General features: G+C 34.6%; 1 protein-coding gene across 9 annotated transcripts in view; it reads right to left on the bottom strand.

Annotated features, from left to right (window-relative positions):
• Mycbp2 (MYC binding protein 2) overlaps positions 1–16,902 on the bottom strand; it is a 225,101-nt gene that overhangs the window by 93,724 nt on the left and 114,475 nt on the right. For all 9 annotated transcript variants that reach the window (XM_048341209.1, XM_048341210.1, XM_048341212.1 and 6 more), the window contains 7 exons: positions 14,559–14,701; positions 13,213–13,313; positions 12,117–12,335; positions 10,075–10,300; positions 6,991–7,109; positions 6,037–6,124; positions 3,220–3,269 (listed from right to left, as the gene is read on the bottom strand). In XM_048341209.1, coding sequence (XP_048197166.1) covers positions 3,220–3,269; positions 6,037–6,124; positions 6,991–7,109; positions 10,075–10,300; positions 12,117–12,335; positions 13,213–13,313; positions 14,559–14,701 — 946 coding nt within the window. The remainder of the gene's footprint in view (positions 1–3,219; positions 3,270–6,036; positions 6,125–6,990; positions 7,110–10,074; positions 10,301–12,116; positions 12,336–13,212; positions 13,314–14,558; positions 14,702–16,902) is intronic.

Raw genomic sequence — 16,902 nt, 5'->3', positions numbered from 1 at the left:
AACCCAGGGCTTCATGTATATGAGACAAGCACTCTTGCCACTAGGCCATATCCCCAGCCTGAGAATTCCTTTTATGTTCTCCTTTACTGGTAACAATTATGGGTTAGTTGGTCTGCTTCCTTGAATAGAGACATAGCAAGGTATCTGCTTGAGTGGGGAAAAAAGTGGGCTGAAGCCTAATTGTAGCTACAAACAAGCCATAGTAGTCTAGTTCTAAACAAAGTTTTTGAAAAGATAATAAAGTTAAAACTAAATTCTTAGTTTTCACCTACATGACAAGTAAATCTTATGTATATGGTATGACTTGCTTTAAATGCTGAAACTAGAATTTTATTTTTTGGGTGTCAGTTGTAAAGCTTGAACTTGGGACCTAGGCACTGTCCTTAAATATTTTCATTAAAGGCTAGTTCTCTACCAGAGCCACAGCAAAACTTCTGGTTTTCTGGTGGTTAATTGGAGATAAGTGTCACATAGTTGCCTGCCTGGGCAGGCTTTGAACTGCAATCCTCAGACCTCTCAGCCTCCTGAGTGGAAAACAGGTGTGAGCCACCAGCACCCAGCAAGAAACTTTTTAAAATTAAATTTCATTACATATTTTTTATAGGTAGACCTTTCCAGGACTACCAAATTTATACAATAGTAACCTTCACATTCTACAAAGCATACCACTTCAAAACTATCACTTGAGAGTCAGAGAAACTTGAATTAAAACCTGACTCTAGGTAAGTGTATGCAATTTATTTTTTACTAACAAATTATCATTGTTTTTTTTATGTATATAACACTTGTTTTTATTTCTTTTTTTTCAAATTTTTATTATCAAACTGATGTACAGAGAGGTTACAGTTTCATACATTAGGCATTGGATACATAAACACTACAAATTATCTTTGAATTTAAAAAAGTGTCAACTATTGAAAAAATGTCTCTTTTATGTAATAATTATAACATTTAAATTTAAGAACATAAATAAAAAGTTTTTCATTGTTTAAGAATGAGATACATTAATACATTTTACATCATAATTATATGCCAAAAAGATGGGTTATTTGGGGTAGCTTTGTTTTTCTTAAATAGTAGCATAAGTGTTTCTTTGTATTTAAGCTTCAATAAAAGTTTATATAGCATAGTAATCTTTAAATGGCTCTTATAAAACCCTGAATTTATGTCTGACATATATTATTTATTAAATGTTTGTCATCTTTGTATCCTGAACTGTAAAAATCTAACCTTTTTCTGTTTTAAACACAAAAATTGTGACTTTTAAAAATCCTGAAATCTCGTAATATTGCCAAGAATACATGGCTGGCTAGGCAAGAGCAGTCAAAAACCACAGCTTTTGCCACCTAACTGTCAAAGGTTAGGTTCCAATGCAGGTACTTACTAGCTGTTTAATCCTGATTATAAGGTTTGGGGGTTTTAGTTTTCAAGAACTAAACAAGCCAGAAATACACAAAATGCTTAGAAATGCTATTGGATAAATTAAATGAAGTGATTTGATCATCTTAGGAAATAAAATGTCAAATAAGAGCCTAGAGACCTGAACACAATTTTCCTTTATTTCTCAACTAAGCTAAAGCTATAAGCTATTCTTTAAATAAATCATAAATCTTCTCTGAACTTCAGTTATTATAAGATGTAAGACTTGAGTATAGTCACACTGCCAACTAGAAAGTGCTGTATATGTATTTTGTAAATTACTACCAATAATTATGTATACCTAGCACAGAATACACACATGACCTAAATCAATCTTTTCTAAATAGGAGCTCAAAATTTTATGGTGCTTGGAAAAATTAGAATAATAAGAATATAAAATTGTAAGCCCTCTAAATTTTCTATTTTTAACTGTTACAATGCTCTTTTTAATGAGATATTGCTGATATCAAATAGTAATGCTTTTAAAGAGTTATCTTATTAATCTAATAGAAATCAACCCAAACTTTGGTTTTTTTTTTTTTTCATTTTTTTGTGCTGGCCTTGGGGTTTGCTCTGGGTGTGAGTTCTGTCTTTGACTTTTGTGCTCAAGACTAGCACTGTATCATTTGTACCACAGCTCCACTTTCACTTTTGTGTTTGTGTGTACAACTGGAGATAAGAATCTCATGACTTTTCCGTCCAAGCTGGCTTTGAACCATGATCCTGAGATCTCAGTGTCCTGAGTAGCTAGATGCCCAGATAGAAAAATACTTTTAGACAATATTCCATACTCAGCAAATCCTACTGTCTATATGGCATGGTTACAATAGAACATCAGACTCTCAACCTATCTTCTACCTTCATACTATTTCATTATGCAAAACGCAGTAAGTAGATATCATTATAGCCTGAAAAATACTACTTAAATAGTTTGATGGTTTCATCTATTAATGACAGGTAAAATCATACTGAAGATAAAGAGAGAGACATCCTAGTCACTTAGCAAATTTGAGTACGAAATGATTTCAGATTAACATAGACAGATAAATAAAGATATACTACTCGGTTCGTGTTGCATTTGCCCTCGTGCTATGACCTTTGAAAGACTCATTGAGTTTCCTCCCTGGGACTTCCTGAAACATTGAAGGTGATAAGGCGACTGTAACTCTACAGATTGTGAATGTATTTATTTTCAAGTTAGGTTCTTTGGTGTCTTTTTTTCCTTTAAAGCAATCATATTTTAAGAAAAAAAAAAGATATACTACTCATACATTTCCCTCAGTGTCAAGTCGGTACTTCAACATTTATAAAAGCAAAAAAGTGTAAGAAAACAGTAACAGTGACAAACTGATGATTCTCAACTGTGTTTCACTGACTAGTTCTACCCTTACAATGATACACAGGTCTATCACCAGGTCTGACCAGTCCTTCCAATAGTCAACAGTACCTTTCTCGCTTTTGTCATTTCTAATCAAAATGTGTAACCCAACCTCACAAATTGAGATCCTTTGTGAAAAGCCTTCCCTCTTTCTCTAGGTACTAAAACGTTTTCAGTATAAAATGCTCTTCTTTCTCCCTTAGGACTTTTCTTTATTTAGAGTCAATACCCACCACACTACAGTAAAAGACCATATGGATGTTTCTCCTCAGGAGGAGCAGTCATAACTCACGTATGTCTGAAATGGTCAAAGAATGGAATAAAGTATTAAATAAACACTACATTTTGTTAAAGAAACTGATTTTGTGAAACTGGGTTTAAACTAACAAACAAAATTTATCTTAAAGTGTTTGAGACAATACCTGCAAAGCCGCTTCTTCAAGAATTTCAAGATCTTCTTCCAATTCATTACCTGTTGTGCAAATAAAAAGTTTTATTAAAATATACCAATAGTTGACCTTTCTAGTCTTTTGCATTCATTACATCTTTTAGCAAATTTGCTACATTAGATAAAAAAGATTTAACATTCTGAACAAATCCTAGGGGTTTACACTTGAAAATGTAAAATATTTATAGTGTGAAGATAAGCCACAATTATCGAGCCAATATATAAGAAGAATAATTTGAAAAAAAGATATACATATGTATGTAAATATATGTATGTATAGATGTTTAGTTTTTGAACAAAGTATATTTACTTTGGGGGCAAAAAGTAAATTATTAGTTTATTCATTGAATATCCTGAATCTGTACCTTTTTATTTGGTTGACTCAAAAAGAGCTACACATTTTAATAAAGCAATGATGAGTTACAGAAAATGTTAGTGACAGTATTCTCTAATCATTTATTCTTTTACTTATTATTATGACAAAGTTCAAGGAGAAATACTCAAATTGTGCTAAAGTATGGAATAAGTAATTCTATTTCTTTAGCAACTCCTTCAGTGACATCCAGTGTGAACAGTTTCTTATATGTTATTGTTCTACAAATTGCAAGTGTGTCAATACACACATGGATACACATACACACAAACTTGTAAATACCTAACAAAATACATATGAAAATGGGACCTTTTCGCAATCTGACATCTTTGTTGTCAGGTCACACAGGTCTGCTTTCTCTACCTGCTACACAGAAGTCCACTGCACAGATGAGTAGTATCACTCACTTACCTAGGTTCCAACTGACAGATACTTTGATTGCTTCTAGGTTTTATAATCACAAGCACTACTGTATATAAATATACATATGTATATATACTATTACTACTATATTAATGCATACATATGTATGTACACAAACACACACATATGTATGTACTCATTTACACATCTTGAAGTTGTTGGGGATAGAACCCAGGGCTGGAGTACACTAGGCAAACACACTACACTTGTCTTCACCTCAAGCCCCAGATATATTTTTTGATCATCTGTCTAGTATATACAAAAAGCTGCCATGTCATGAAGTATATACAAGTAAAATTTTAACAGCTGACAAAGCTCCTGAAAAAGGATGCCATCATTTTCCCCCATATTCAGAGAGTATAGGAAGTCTTATTTTTCATAAGAGTACCAATATTAAGCTGGATTGAGGCAATTAGGAAGATTGAAAGGGATTATTTGTGAAGACAGAAAGGTAGATTTAAAAAATTAAAAAGTAGGAAAAAGAATGGAAGAAATAAAGGCATGAATGTAATGACAGTGTCAAAAAGGAAATTTTGATTGACCTCTTGAGGAATGCTTAGATAGTAAAACAACGCTCTGGAGGTGTCTGTGATGCTTAACTGGACAGGGAAGTCCTGCCCTGAATGTAGGTGGCAGCATCCCTGAAGTTGGGGCTAGACGAAGTAAAGAAAAGAGGGGGAAAGAGAAAAAGAATCCTGCTACAGGATTTATTCTGCTTCCTCACTGCCATGATGTGACTGTGCTGCTCCTCATACCTTCCCAACTATGATGGGCTGAAATGAATGCCATCATGAAATAAATCTTTCATCCTTCACATAGTTATTTCAAATTCTTTGTCACATTGATAAAAATAAAAACCCTAACTAACATAGTATAGATGGACTTTTGGAGTGAGAATTAGGGCAATATAATGTACCTTTTAATTTCAAGTACTGTGAACATGCAATGTTAAACTATGTATGAAAATTATAGAATTATGCACTTAAAAGATTGTTATCCTTACCCTTTTGATTACAAACAAGTTTGTATGCATATAAATTGTTCTATAATGTATTATTATTTCTATCATTGCCTTATCTGTATTCTAGTCTATAAGAAAGGGCTTCTAAACATGTCTGTATTCAACTTGCCTTCCCTTCCTCAACCCATGCTGAAAGCCATATATCTTTCTCATTATACTAACTTATTTCTTCTAAATATGAAAATAAAGAAGCATTCACTGAGGATGCAGTTCAGGGGGAGAGTGCATGCCTAGGTCCTAAGTTCAGGCCCAAACACTACAATAAAATAAAGAAATAAAGCAAAGTTTCATAGTAAACTCAAAAACCAGCAATTATGTGGTTATTATCCTTCACCTAGTTTTCCTCCTGCTTCATTGAAACAATCTTAGTTACAACCTCTTCTTCCAGTTCTGCTTATCTTTAAAATTTGAGTAGGCTTAGGTTTTTTTTTTGGTTCATGTTTTTGTAGTTGTTGTTGGTTTTTTTGCGCCAGAATTGGGCTTGAACTCAGGGCCTAAGTGCTATCCCTTAGTTTTCTCCTCAAGGCTGGAGTTCTACCACCTGAACCAGTTTGACTTGTGGCTTTTTGGGTGAGTGATTGGAAATAACAGTCTCAAACTTTCCTTCCCAAGCTGACTTTAAACTGCAACCCTCAGATCTCAGCCTGACTAGCTGGGATTAGAGGAGTGGGCTAGTGGCACCTGGTTTAGGGTGACCTCCAATTTGAGATTAGCCTTGTTAACCAGGATGAACCCAATATCTGACATATAACATTTTTACACTTAAGGAGGGCATTCACATGTGTGGGTAAATAAGATTGCAAGATACTTTTCTGTCTCCGTTCAAACAAACTTGAGTCACACATACTAAGCAGTTTACTGCTATGAGTATATAAAGTTATGGAAATAATTTTACCTATCTACTTTCAAATGTTCTATAACAAACTGAATAATTTTTAATTGTTAACAAGTGCATAGTTTTTAACCAGACTTACCAATAGGAAGTGCTAGATCCTTTTTCATCAAAGCTGCTGCACACACCCCACCAAGATTTGCTAATTCTTTTTCCAACTGAATGACTCCCTGGAATATGAAATAAAATTTAGTGTTTCAAAAAAAAATGTCTTGAAAATAACATGGATTGCAAAGAAAATGGCACTCAAACTCATTCATTACCTTTAAAGCTGAAAATAATAAGTCTGACAGTGGAAGAGACTTAATATTATACCCCACGTCAGTTGCAAGGTTTGGATTTAGAGATTCATTTTACAGTGGTTTTGATTATTTAAAAGGAAGTCCATTACCTCTGATTTTTAGTGTGAGATTTAAAATATTTAGGAAATTTTGGAATTGGAGGTGTTGCTCATGTGGTAGAGCATCAGCCTTGAGCAAAAAAGCCATACTAGATCATAAAGCTTTGAGCTCAAATACCAGTACTGGTGTTAAAAAAAACAAACAAAACAACAACAAAACCTAGATGGGCACCTGTGGCTCACTCATACTTGTAATCCTAGCTGCTCATTAGCCTGAGATCTAAGGATCAAAGTTGGAATCCATCTCAGCAGCAAAGTCCTGAGACTCCAATTAATCACCAAAATAGCTGAAAGTGGAGCTATGGCTCAAATGGTAGAGCATTAGCCTTCAGCAAAAAAGCTCAAAGATAACGCCTAAGCCCTGAGTTCAAGAACTAGGACCACCCTCTGCTGTCCCCACCACCGTCCCAAATACAGTAGACTATTTAGAAAAATGTATAATTACACTTTTAAATATATTCTTCAATATTGCAACATGTTGCACAAACATGTTAAAAGTAACAAACTACATATTTTTAATTACCTAGCCATAATTTAAATTTCAGTCTTGCTTAACATTGTTAACAATGCAATTTAAATCAATAGGCCCTTAGAAATATAATCTTCTTTAATAAAATTAAAAGATAATTTCTTTACCTCATCAGGTCCAGGACTAAATTCATATCCAATTGCAAAACACTTGAAACCATAGAAGGAAGCTTTGTCATCTTTCACATAATCTGAAGCAGTTTCCAATGAAAAAAGGGCCTCATTTCCTTACCAAAAAAAGTCATAATTAGTATCCAAACCTATAAAAAATTTTAATTAAAATTCCCTATCTTTTAGATATACATGAGGCCCTTGTTTGTTGAAGGGCTAATGAAGATCTTCTTCCAGTCTGTGGGCTTTCTATTTATCTTGCAAGCTATGTCCTTTGCTGTGCAGAAGCTCTGAAGTTTCATGCAATCCCATTTTTTCAACCTTTCTTTGATTTGTTGTGTTTCTGGGCCTTTATTAAGAAAGTTTTGACCGTGCAAAGGAGCCCTACTGTTTCTCCTATTCCTTCCTGCAAGGTTTTCTTGTATCTACTTTTACCTTGAGGTCTTTGGTCCACTTAGAACTCAAAACAATTAAGTTGTCCCAAGACAAATCCCCAAAGAAACAACTACCCCACCTAGTAAGTGGGCTAAAGACTTAGAGACTTCTCTGAAGAGGAATAAGAATGGCCAAAAGACATGAAACCCTGTTCAACATCCCTGGCCACAAAAGAAATGCAATTCAAAACAACATTGAGATTTCACCTCATCCAAGTTAGAATGGCCATTATCAAGAAAACTAGTAACAAAAGATGCTGGTGGGAATGTAGCCAAAAGGGGACATTACTACACTGTTGCTGAGAAGGTAAACTTGTTCAACCACTCTGGAAAGCAGTACTGAGGTTCCACAAAAGGCTAAACATAGAGCTCACCTATGACTCAGCAACCCCATTTTTGGGTATTTACCCAAAGGATCACAAGACTATACAAAAGCTACAGGCACTACCATGTTCATTGAAGCACTATTTGCCATTCCTAAAATATGGAACCAACCTAGATGCCCTTCAGTAGATGAATGGATCAAGAAACCATGGTATATATACACAATAGAATTCTATGCTTCTAGCAGAAAGAATGACATTGCCCTATTCATAAGGAAACGGAAAGACCTGGAAAAAATGTCGTACTAAATGAAGTGAGCCAGACCCCAAAAAACAGACTCTATAGTTTCCCTCATCAGTAATAGTATATGTCTAGGATAGTCCTAACAGATGATCACAAAAGCTCAATAGCTATGTATATATGATAACATAAGATGAAGCTAAGCGAAATGAACTCCAAGTTATGAAAACAAGTGGTTTATCATTGTTATTTTCAACATACTATGTGAAATTATGCCTTTTTCTTTTTTCTTCCCTATGGTTTAACCCTGTTGTCACTGTAATTATGGTACCCTGGGTATTGTATATACGTTTATCTGAATTAGGGAAGAAAAAGGAACATCAAAATGGTGAGACAAAGGGTAAATAAAAGGCAAACCAATGCAACAGCAATACTTAACAAGAAAATATGTTGTAAAACAACTGTAAAACTAGGGAGGGGCTAGGGAGGAGGGAAGATGGGAGACAAATGAGGAAGGAGGTAACAAGTTTGACAAGAAATCTTATATATGTAACTGTAACCCCTCTGTACCTCACATTGGTAATAAAAATAAAATAAAATACAAAATGAATTCTCCATCTTTAATTCATCTCAAGGTAAGTAGCCATATCAGTTAGATTCTGAAGTTATTTTGAGGGAGATTTCCTTCATCCATTTGGGCAGACTACTAAATGCAACACTAACAACAGAACCACCTCAGGTGCATGATTATTAATTTAATCTCTAACCTTTAACTTGTGTGAGCATTTCTTTGATCAGCTATCTAATGGATGACTGCATAGATGGATAAACATGTTTCTAGGATGACTTAGACTAGCCATTTCTATTCAATTAGGCAATCCTCTACTCTGGTATTTGGCTTTTACTGAATTCTTCACACTCAGTCAAAAACAATTCAGAGTTGAAAGAAGTTGTGAAATGATTTTGAAGGATCACAAGTTCAGTTATGGCTTATTTGTTAAAAATATAATACATTGCAAATAATTTTTAAAGCATAACTTTTTCTTAAAGGAAAACATGAATATCACCAAAAAGAAATGAGTACAGAGGCATAAAGCATGGTAAGTGTACTCAGAAGGATGACAGTTTGAAGTCCATCAGGGCAAAGTTATTGAGGCCCTACCTCAAAAGAAGCTCTCTCTCTCTCTCTATATATATATATGTGAGAACAAGTCTATTGCATCAGCTACCTGAGAAGTAGAAGTAGGAAGATCATGGTCTCATGGGAGCTTGGGCAAAAACACAACACCCTATCTAAAAACACCAACAAAAGAAGGACTGGGGCTTGCCTATCAACCCTGAAGGCCCTTACATCCATGCTGAATTTGTAGCTCGGAAGAAAAAAATGTGTATATATGTCTTTCTATCTTATACACATTCACATACTGACACACATCCACAATCCTTCAGAAAGGGTTCACAAATTTTCTTCCCTGGAGGGACTTGAGATTTTAGGTAAGTTCTGAAATGTAAGCACTTATCTAAAACATTTTGCTACACTTTGGCACCATCTACAAAACAGGTCACTCCTCAGTATTAATACACTGTCCCCCCAAAAGCTTCAAAATAATCTCTCCTCCAAAACTATCTTGCTATGCATCTTGCCCAAGGCCATCTTCATTATTCCTAAACTAAACCAAGACATATAATAAATGTTCAATAATTTCCTCTAAAAGTAAACATTTTCAACAATGTATCCTCAGTAAACACATGAATAAATACATATATTTCCCCAACAAAATGCACATATATACATATATTTCCCCTCCCAAAACAGAAAGAAGCTGGGTGCTAGTGACTCGTGCCTGAAATTCTAGCTACTCAAGAGGCTGAAATCTGAGAATCATGGTTCAAATCCAGCTGGGGTAGGAAAGTCTGTGAGACTCTTATCTCCAATTAACTAACAAATAATAGGAAGTGGAGCTGTGGCTCAAAGTGGTAAAGCACAAGCCTTGAGCAAAAGAACTCAGGGACAGCGCCCAGGACCTGAGTTCAAGCCCGACAAAACAAACAAAAAATAGAAAACTAGAAGAGAAAAACTTACCTGGTAACACTAAAACCATAGTAGGCCAGCCAGAGGATCCTGAAAATTTCTTCAATTCTATCCATGAATTAAGATTTTCATGAACAGATGTTAATTTTGGTCCATAACCTGCATTCTGAAAAATTCTGACAGGAATCAACAAACGGAGGACATCTTCTGACTGTGCAGTACCACACTGAGGGTCAAATTCAATTGTCATCCACCTGACACATTCTGGGAATGTCACCTAGGAATAGGCAAGTGGACATGAATGTACACACAGTTACATATCTGCATATTTTTACTAAAAGAGACAACAAAATGATTAACTATTAAATTTAAAAAATGTTACCTATGAAATAGAAGAAGGGAACAGAATAAAAGGAACTAGGATAAAATCTAAATATGTTTTACAGATTTGATATTGCTATGTAATTATTTAAATAATCATAAAATGAACGTCAAATATAAAACCAATTCCTAGATATTTAAAATAAAGCAAATGATGCCAAGATACTGCATAATCAAAGACAATATCTCAACTGTCTTTAAATATAGTAACTGGTAACTCTAATTTACCTCAAGACACAATATTTACTTACACATAGTTGGTATATAATCAAAGGATAAAACACTCCTCTCCCCTTCTCCACATAGAACAAATGAAAAGGTAAATAATTTTCTAATTTTAATACTCAGTGTCACTGAACACAAGGATTCCAGATGTATGCAAAAGGGAATTCCAGTGACCCCGTGGCCCTTCTTTTGAATTAGTATTATCATTTGTCTACGGCCATACCACCCAGAATGTGCCTGATCTCATCTGAATTAGTATCATCAGCACAAACTCATGAGGCATTTTCTCTTTTAAAAATTACATATACATGGAGTTTTCTCAGAAAATAAAATTCAAGAAAACAGACAAAGTAAGGGGATTTGAAATTAAAAGGAACTTAAGAGGTATCACCAGCAGCAAGATAAGTTCTGATTCAAACAAACATAAAATTTACGACATTTGATGATATTAAGGAATTATTAGTATGGTTATTTTAAGGATCCTTATATTTCATATATATGTATATATATATTTAAGTGCATTGGGAGGGTGGGTAAATGAAATAGAAGACTTGAACCTAGGGAGATGAATAAATGGCATGCCTCCATCATTTTTTATAATTTATATATTTTCTACATTTAAAAGGGTAAATATTTTACAATTAAACAATGTGTTAATTTGTAATTACACTGATGAAGCAGATAAATACTCCTCATTAATTTGTACATATTTAAAACTAAAGACTATAAGCAGTCTATAATGACAGCATTCAATTTTTTTTAAAGACAGCATTCAATTTTTTTTTTTTGCCAGTACTGGGCTTTGGACTCAGGGCCTGAGCGCTGTCCCTGGCTTCTTTTTGCTCAAGGCTAGCACTCTGCCACTTGAGCCACAGCGCCACTTCTGGCCATTTTCTGTATATGTGGTGCTGGGGAATCGAACCCAGGGCTTCAAGTATACAAGGCAAGCGCTCTTGCCACTAGGCCATATCCCCAGCCCCGACAGCATTCAATTTTTAAAGTACTTTTTTTTCACTAAGCATTGTAAACTATTTAATCCCCATAATCCATGTCACTTTTCAAAGCTGAGGCTGCAGAGCAAATATGACAGATTATAAAATACGATTAGTCACAACATACTGTAGAGTTTAGCATTATATTCTGCACTATAATTGTAAAAGGATTTGAGTGCAACTTTCATAACCTAGCAATCTACACTCTTGAAGGTACTACAGTCTTTTGTATAGCAGACAGTGCCCAACAATCTGCAGATACTATAATACAACTTACATTTTAGAGCTTTTTACATGCTAGGCAGGCATTCTACCACTTGTGCCAGGCCTGCCACTCTCTTATTTTACAAAGTTGTATATAAACCTCAATGTGTATGCTATTCAAGCACTCTACCACTCAGCTAAATCTCCAACCAAAAAGGTGGATATCTGAATACAAGCAAAAAAGCCTGGATCAAATTTTAAACTTGAATTCTCATTAAGAAGGATGCTTACCTTGTAGTGCATTACACAGGCAGGCTTGTATGGGTGCTCACTCTCTATTACAGCATAGTGATTAGAGGTTGTACAAGCTGAGAGACCTTGCTCAGGCTGGTTTCCTGTGGTGCTGTCTGTTGACTGGTTGGGATTAAATGCAGGGGGTGCATACTTCTGATTCAAAATAGCAACTGAAGGTAGCAATTGCTGGACAAGGCCAAAAACTTCTACAGCAACCTAGTAAATATAAATAAAAATACTAAATGAGATAATAAATATGAAAATGGTTTTAAATGATAAATTACTGGTAACCCTATTAGTTGCAATTCTATCCAACATCTACTAGATAAATTTTTGCTCAAAGAGAAATGTACTCTATGAACCAAAAAAAAGTACCTTAGATATTACATTGAAATAAGTCTATATTTTAACACTTCTGCTTTTCTAAAAACAAAAAAGATTCATATTATTGGGTACCAGAGGATCACACCTACAAGTTTAAGTACTGAGGATACTGACACTTGAAGGATCATAGTTCAAGGCCAGTCAAGGAAGAAAGAGTACCAGACTTCATCTCCAAAATAGTCATCAAAACACAGGGCTAGAAGCATGGCTCCAATGGTAGAGCAGCAGCCTAGCAAATGAGGCCTTAAATTCAAACCCCAGTACTGCTCCCCACCAAAAAGAGATTTATATTAGATGTTATAGTAAAATAACCTAGTCTAAAATTTTAAACATTTTTGCTTTCCTAGAATCTATAGCAAATTCAGTTTTATGTAATACTTAATAATTCCAGAGGATCGATAGATTATAATTTCTTGCATGTCTTGGAATATTTCACTATTTGAAAATACTCCTTACCTTTTACTCCATGCCTAATGCTATGGAGATTTGGCATTAAGCACATAAATTATAAAAATAAAAAAGAAACTCAGTTAAGTCCTTATATATTATATTTCTAAAATATACTTTTCATTCTCAAATTTTTCAAATGTAATCTCAGTACATATGTATATATCTACTATGCCTCAGAAACTAAAATAGGCTTAGAGGAAGGATACAAAGTAAAAAAGTGACTATTTAAAAGAAGATTCAAAGTTACAGAATTACATACCTTGGGAATAGCAGCAGCTACTGGTCCTATGTAGGCTATAATGAGGGGAAGCAGCATGGAAAACAGACTGGAAGAACTAAGCAGTTCTGGAATGTCATCAGCTAAAAAAGGCATTAAAACTATAGTTAGAGGGTAGTTTCACTGTATCATATACAAACTATACTAATCTGCATCCTGTCTTTTTGAGAAAAATTATGGTTATTACTGTTTATATAGTTAAAACTTTTATTATTCTCTAAAATCTTGGAAAAACAAAAGTATATAGTACACAAATATCTTATCCCAAATGCTTAATATGTATTAAGTGACAGTGAATTAATAGAGCCAGGACTGAAAACTAGGGTAGTAGCCATGATTTTCAACTACTACTCTGGTACCAAACATGACTATATGAATGACAATGTACAATTTTTTTTTAATTTGAAAAGAGAGTAATACAGTATTTCCTCAATGAATGCTGTGAAGATTAAATGATTTAATGCATGTAAAACACTTAGAACAATGCCGACAGAAACCACTACAAAAATACTTGCTGATTTTGAGCTATACTACTTTCCCAAGGAGATCACTTTGCTAATAGACATTTTAGTCACTGATTCATGAACATGGTGCTAGATAGATAAATTGAGTAGATTCTAAATACACTTATATTATAGGTCAATCATTCCTTCCTTGATTATTAGATCATCTACTGAAATCATAATAGGTTGGGGTCAAGCAAACATTTCCTATTTTTAGCAGGCTTACCATATACAACTAGTTTGGGGAACAAATGTTATTAAGGCTTTGAGTATATTAGTGAATGTTTTTATCCTGATAACTCTGATGACTACAGAACTAGACAGAAAATATGGGAAAGGTGACAGTGGGATTATAAGGCTAGTATCCAGCTGTGCAAAATTGCACATACTTGAACCATGGCAGCCTGCACTAGGTGATACAGAACAGATAAGAGAACATGAACTGGGGAGTTTCCAATGGAAAAACTCATAGCACTTAAATAGCGCAAGTGAATGTTAAGAAATTCACCAGACCTTGTGGTGAATGGTGATACCTTAAAGAAAATAGATTACTAGTATAAAAATCTTTTGACTACTAAAAAGAATAAAGCAAAAACCCAATTTTATTAAGACAGTTTTTGTCTTAATGGGTTAACTAAGAAAACAAGAATACCACGTGTACCTCAGAGAACAGAGAGCATGATTGGTCCAAAATTAATTTACTTATTACTCTTTGATAACCAAAATAGTCAGGATTCTATAAAATGCCTTCTATTCAGTAACTGCACACAAGTAAAGGAATGACCTTTGGGAGGGGGGGAGGAGGGAGAAAAAAGACAGTCTTACCATCCACAGCAAGAGCTCTGTGCAACAAGTCCTTAGCAGCTCGAACAACAGTGCTTACCACAGAGAGAGCTCTGCTACAGTTTTTATCTTCTTCATTTGCTTTACTCAGAAGCTGGGATTGTAAATCTCCATCAAATTCACTCCTGTGACATGAGAAAAGATAGAGTAGCTGACAATGATAAGTGAAGCATTATCTAATCACAGAAATCATAAAGGAGATCTTACAGTGGAATCTGTATATGATTCTAAATTTTATTCTATTGTTAAGTTTAATAAGCGAGGCTCTCATAACTTTAAGGCAGTTTAAATTAACTTTGAAAAAGTTAAAGTTAAGTCAGTGATTATTTAGGTACACAAGTTGATAAGGGCTTTGAAGGAAAACAAAGCTTCGGTAACAGAAGGTGCTACTTTAAATAAGAGCAAGTTCTTCTGATGAACAGACATTTAACAAATACCTGAATTATATTTCAAAAACGAACACACAAAATAACCCATAAAAAATCTTGAGAAAAGTGCCAGGACAAAGGAAAAAGAATAGTGAAGTCAAGGAGGAGAATGAAGGTAAGTATTACTATAATGAAAGAAGAAAAGGTGAAGTTTGATGAATGAAAAAGGGAAACAGGAGTGAGATCACCTGAAATATAGGCCCCATAGTAACGACTTTACACTTCATACTCATATACAAAGAGAAGGTCATGGAACATTGAGCTGTGAAAGAATGTGCAAAATATTTATATTTTCAGTAGAACTCTGGCTGTCCTAGAGAGAAGTGACTACAAGAGGACAACAAAGGAGAGAGGTACAGAAAGAGGACATTACAATGTTAAAAGTATAGTTGCCAGGATTTTTGACCATTTCGATGTAGAATGTGAGAGGGAAAGAGCCATCAAGAATGAGAAGGTGCTTGGCTGTAACTGTTGATAGGAGTATTATAAATGTGTTAACCCTAAAATGTGTATGAGTCAACTACAGAAAGTATTGTTAAGAAGGATGTATGGCTTGTTGATCCAAAAATGTCATTTGGACTCCAATTTCCTGCTTATTACCAATTTCCTGCTTATTTAAGTGTGATTTGGGTACAATGTTTCACTAGTGCCTCAGGTCCCTGTTTTGTTAAGAAGGCATAGGAACAGCACCTTCTTCATAACCAGGCAAGGCAACTACCGGCACTGCACTAGAACCCAGACTAGAACACAATTTAACTCTTTAGTACAAACAACCAGCATCGTCACCATTGGTATCATACAAATTAAGATGTTAGAGAAGGACCTATATTCCTAGTCTACATCTCAGAGAACAGAAAGACTATAGATGTGACCTTGGGAATCATAACATTATAATGATGCTTGAAGCTAAAATACTTTAATCTTCTTTAACTTAAATTTTAAATTTAACACTTAAGGTATTTAAAATTTCTTGGTAAATATAAAACATCTAAAGTTTGGGTGGTACAAACTCTTGCATGCATGCTAACATACTCTGGTGTGTGCGCGTGCGTGCGTGCGTGTGTGTGTGTGTTTGCGTGCCTCAAGCTTGGACTAGCTTCAAACATTGATCCTCAACTCAGCCTCCTGAGTAGTTAGGATTATAGGTATGAGCCACCAACATCTGGCTATATACATACTTAACAGCTGTCTGGCTTACTGAAATACAAAATTCTTTTGTAACAGCTTCTAATTATGGTTGAAAAAAGAAAGATCTACAATCTATTGAAGTGCTTATATCTTTTTTTTTCATGGTTGGTTTAAAAGGACTAGAAATCTTACATATCTCAACAACATTGTGCTATGTAGCTTATTTGCTGTCTGCTATGACTCTTTTAATTCATATGGAACAGAAATCTTTATTTAGAGTAGTTATTTTGTATTAACTATCTAGACAGTGTACCCCACACTGTTTTTGAAGAAAACAGAAAGCAGCAAGTCTCTAAAAGTGACATGCATTTGATGCTAACTTAGACTAAGGACAAATGTGGTAAACGATATTCATTGCCATCTAAGACTCCAATTACAAAAGTTCAAACAGCTGGCCAACTCATGGTTCACAGTAATCCTAGCTGCTCAGGAGGCTGAGATCTGAAGATCCTGGTTGGAAGCCAGCCTGGGCAAGCCAAGTCCAAGAAACTCTTATCTCCAATTAACTACAAAAAAAGCTGCAAGTGGAGCTGTGGCTCAAGCAGAGGAATGCTAACCTTGAACAAAACAGTTCAGCACCCCAACTCTAAGTGCAGGTACAAAACAAAAAAGAAAAAGAAATCAGACAGTGAAAAATGCATATTGAAAGGCTTTTTAACCCAAAAAATGGTTGTTTCTTTCTTGTTTACATGTTAAATGGTTTTTGTTAA

The sequence above is a fragment of the Perognathus longimembris genome, chromosome 3 (genome assembly GCF_023159225.1).
Source record: "Perognathus longimembris pacificus isolate PPM17 chromosome 3, ASM2315922v1, whole genome shotgun sequence".
NCBI lineage: Eukaryota > Metazoa > Chordata > Mammalia > Rodentia > Heteromyidae > Perognathus > Perognathus longimembris.
The sequence above is the reverse complement of the archived record's forward strand: the minus strand, read 5'-3'. Positions and strand labels throughout refer to the sequence as shown.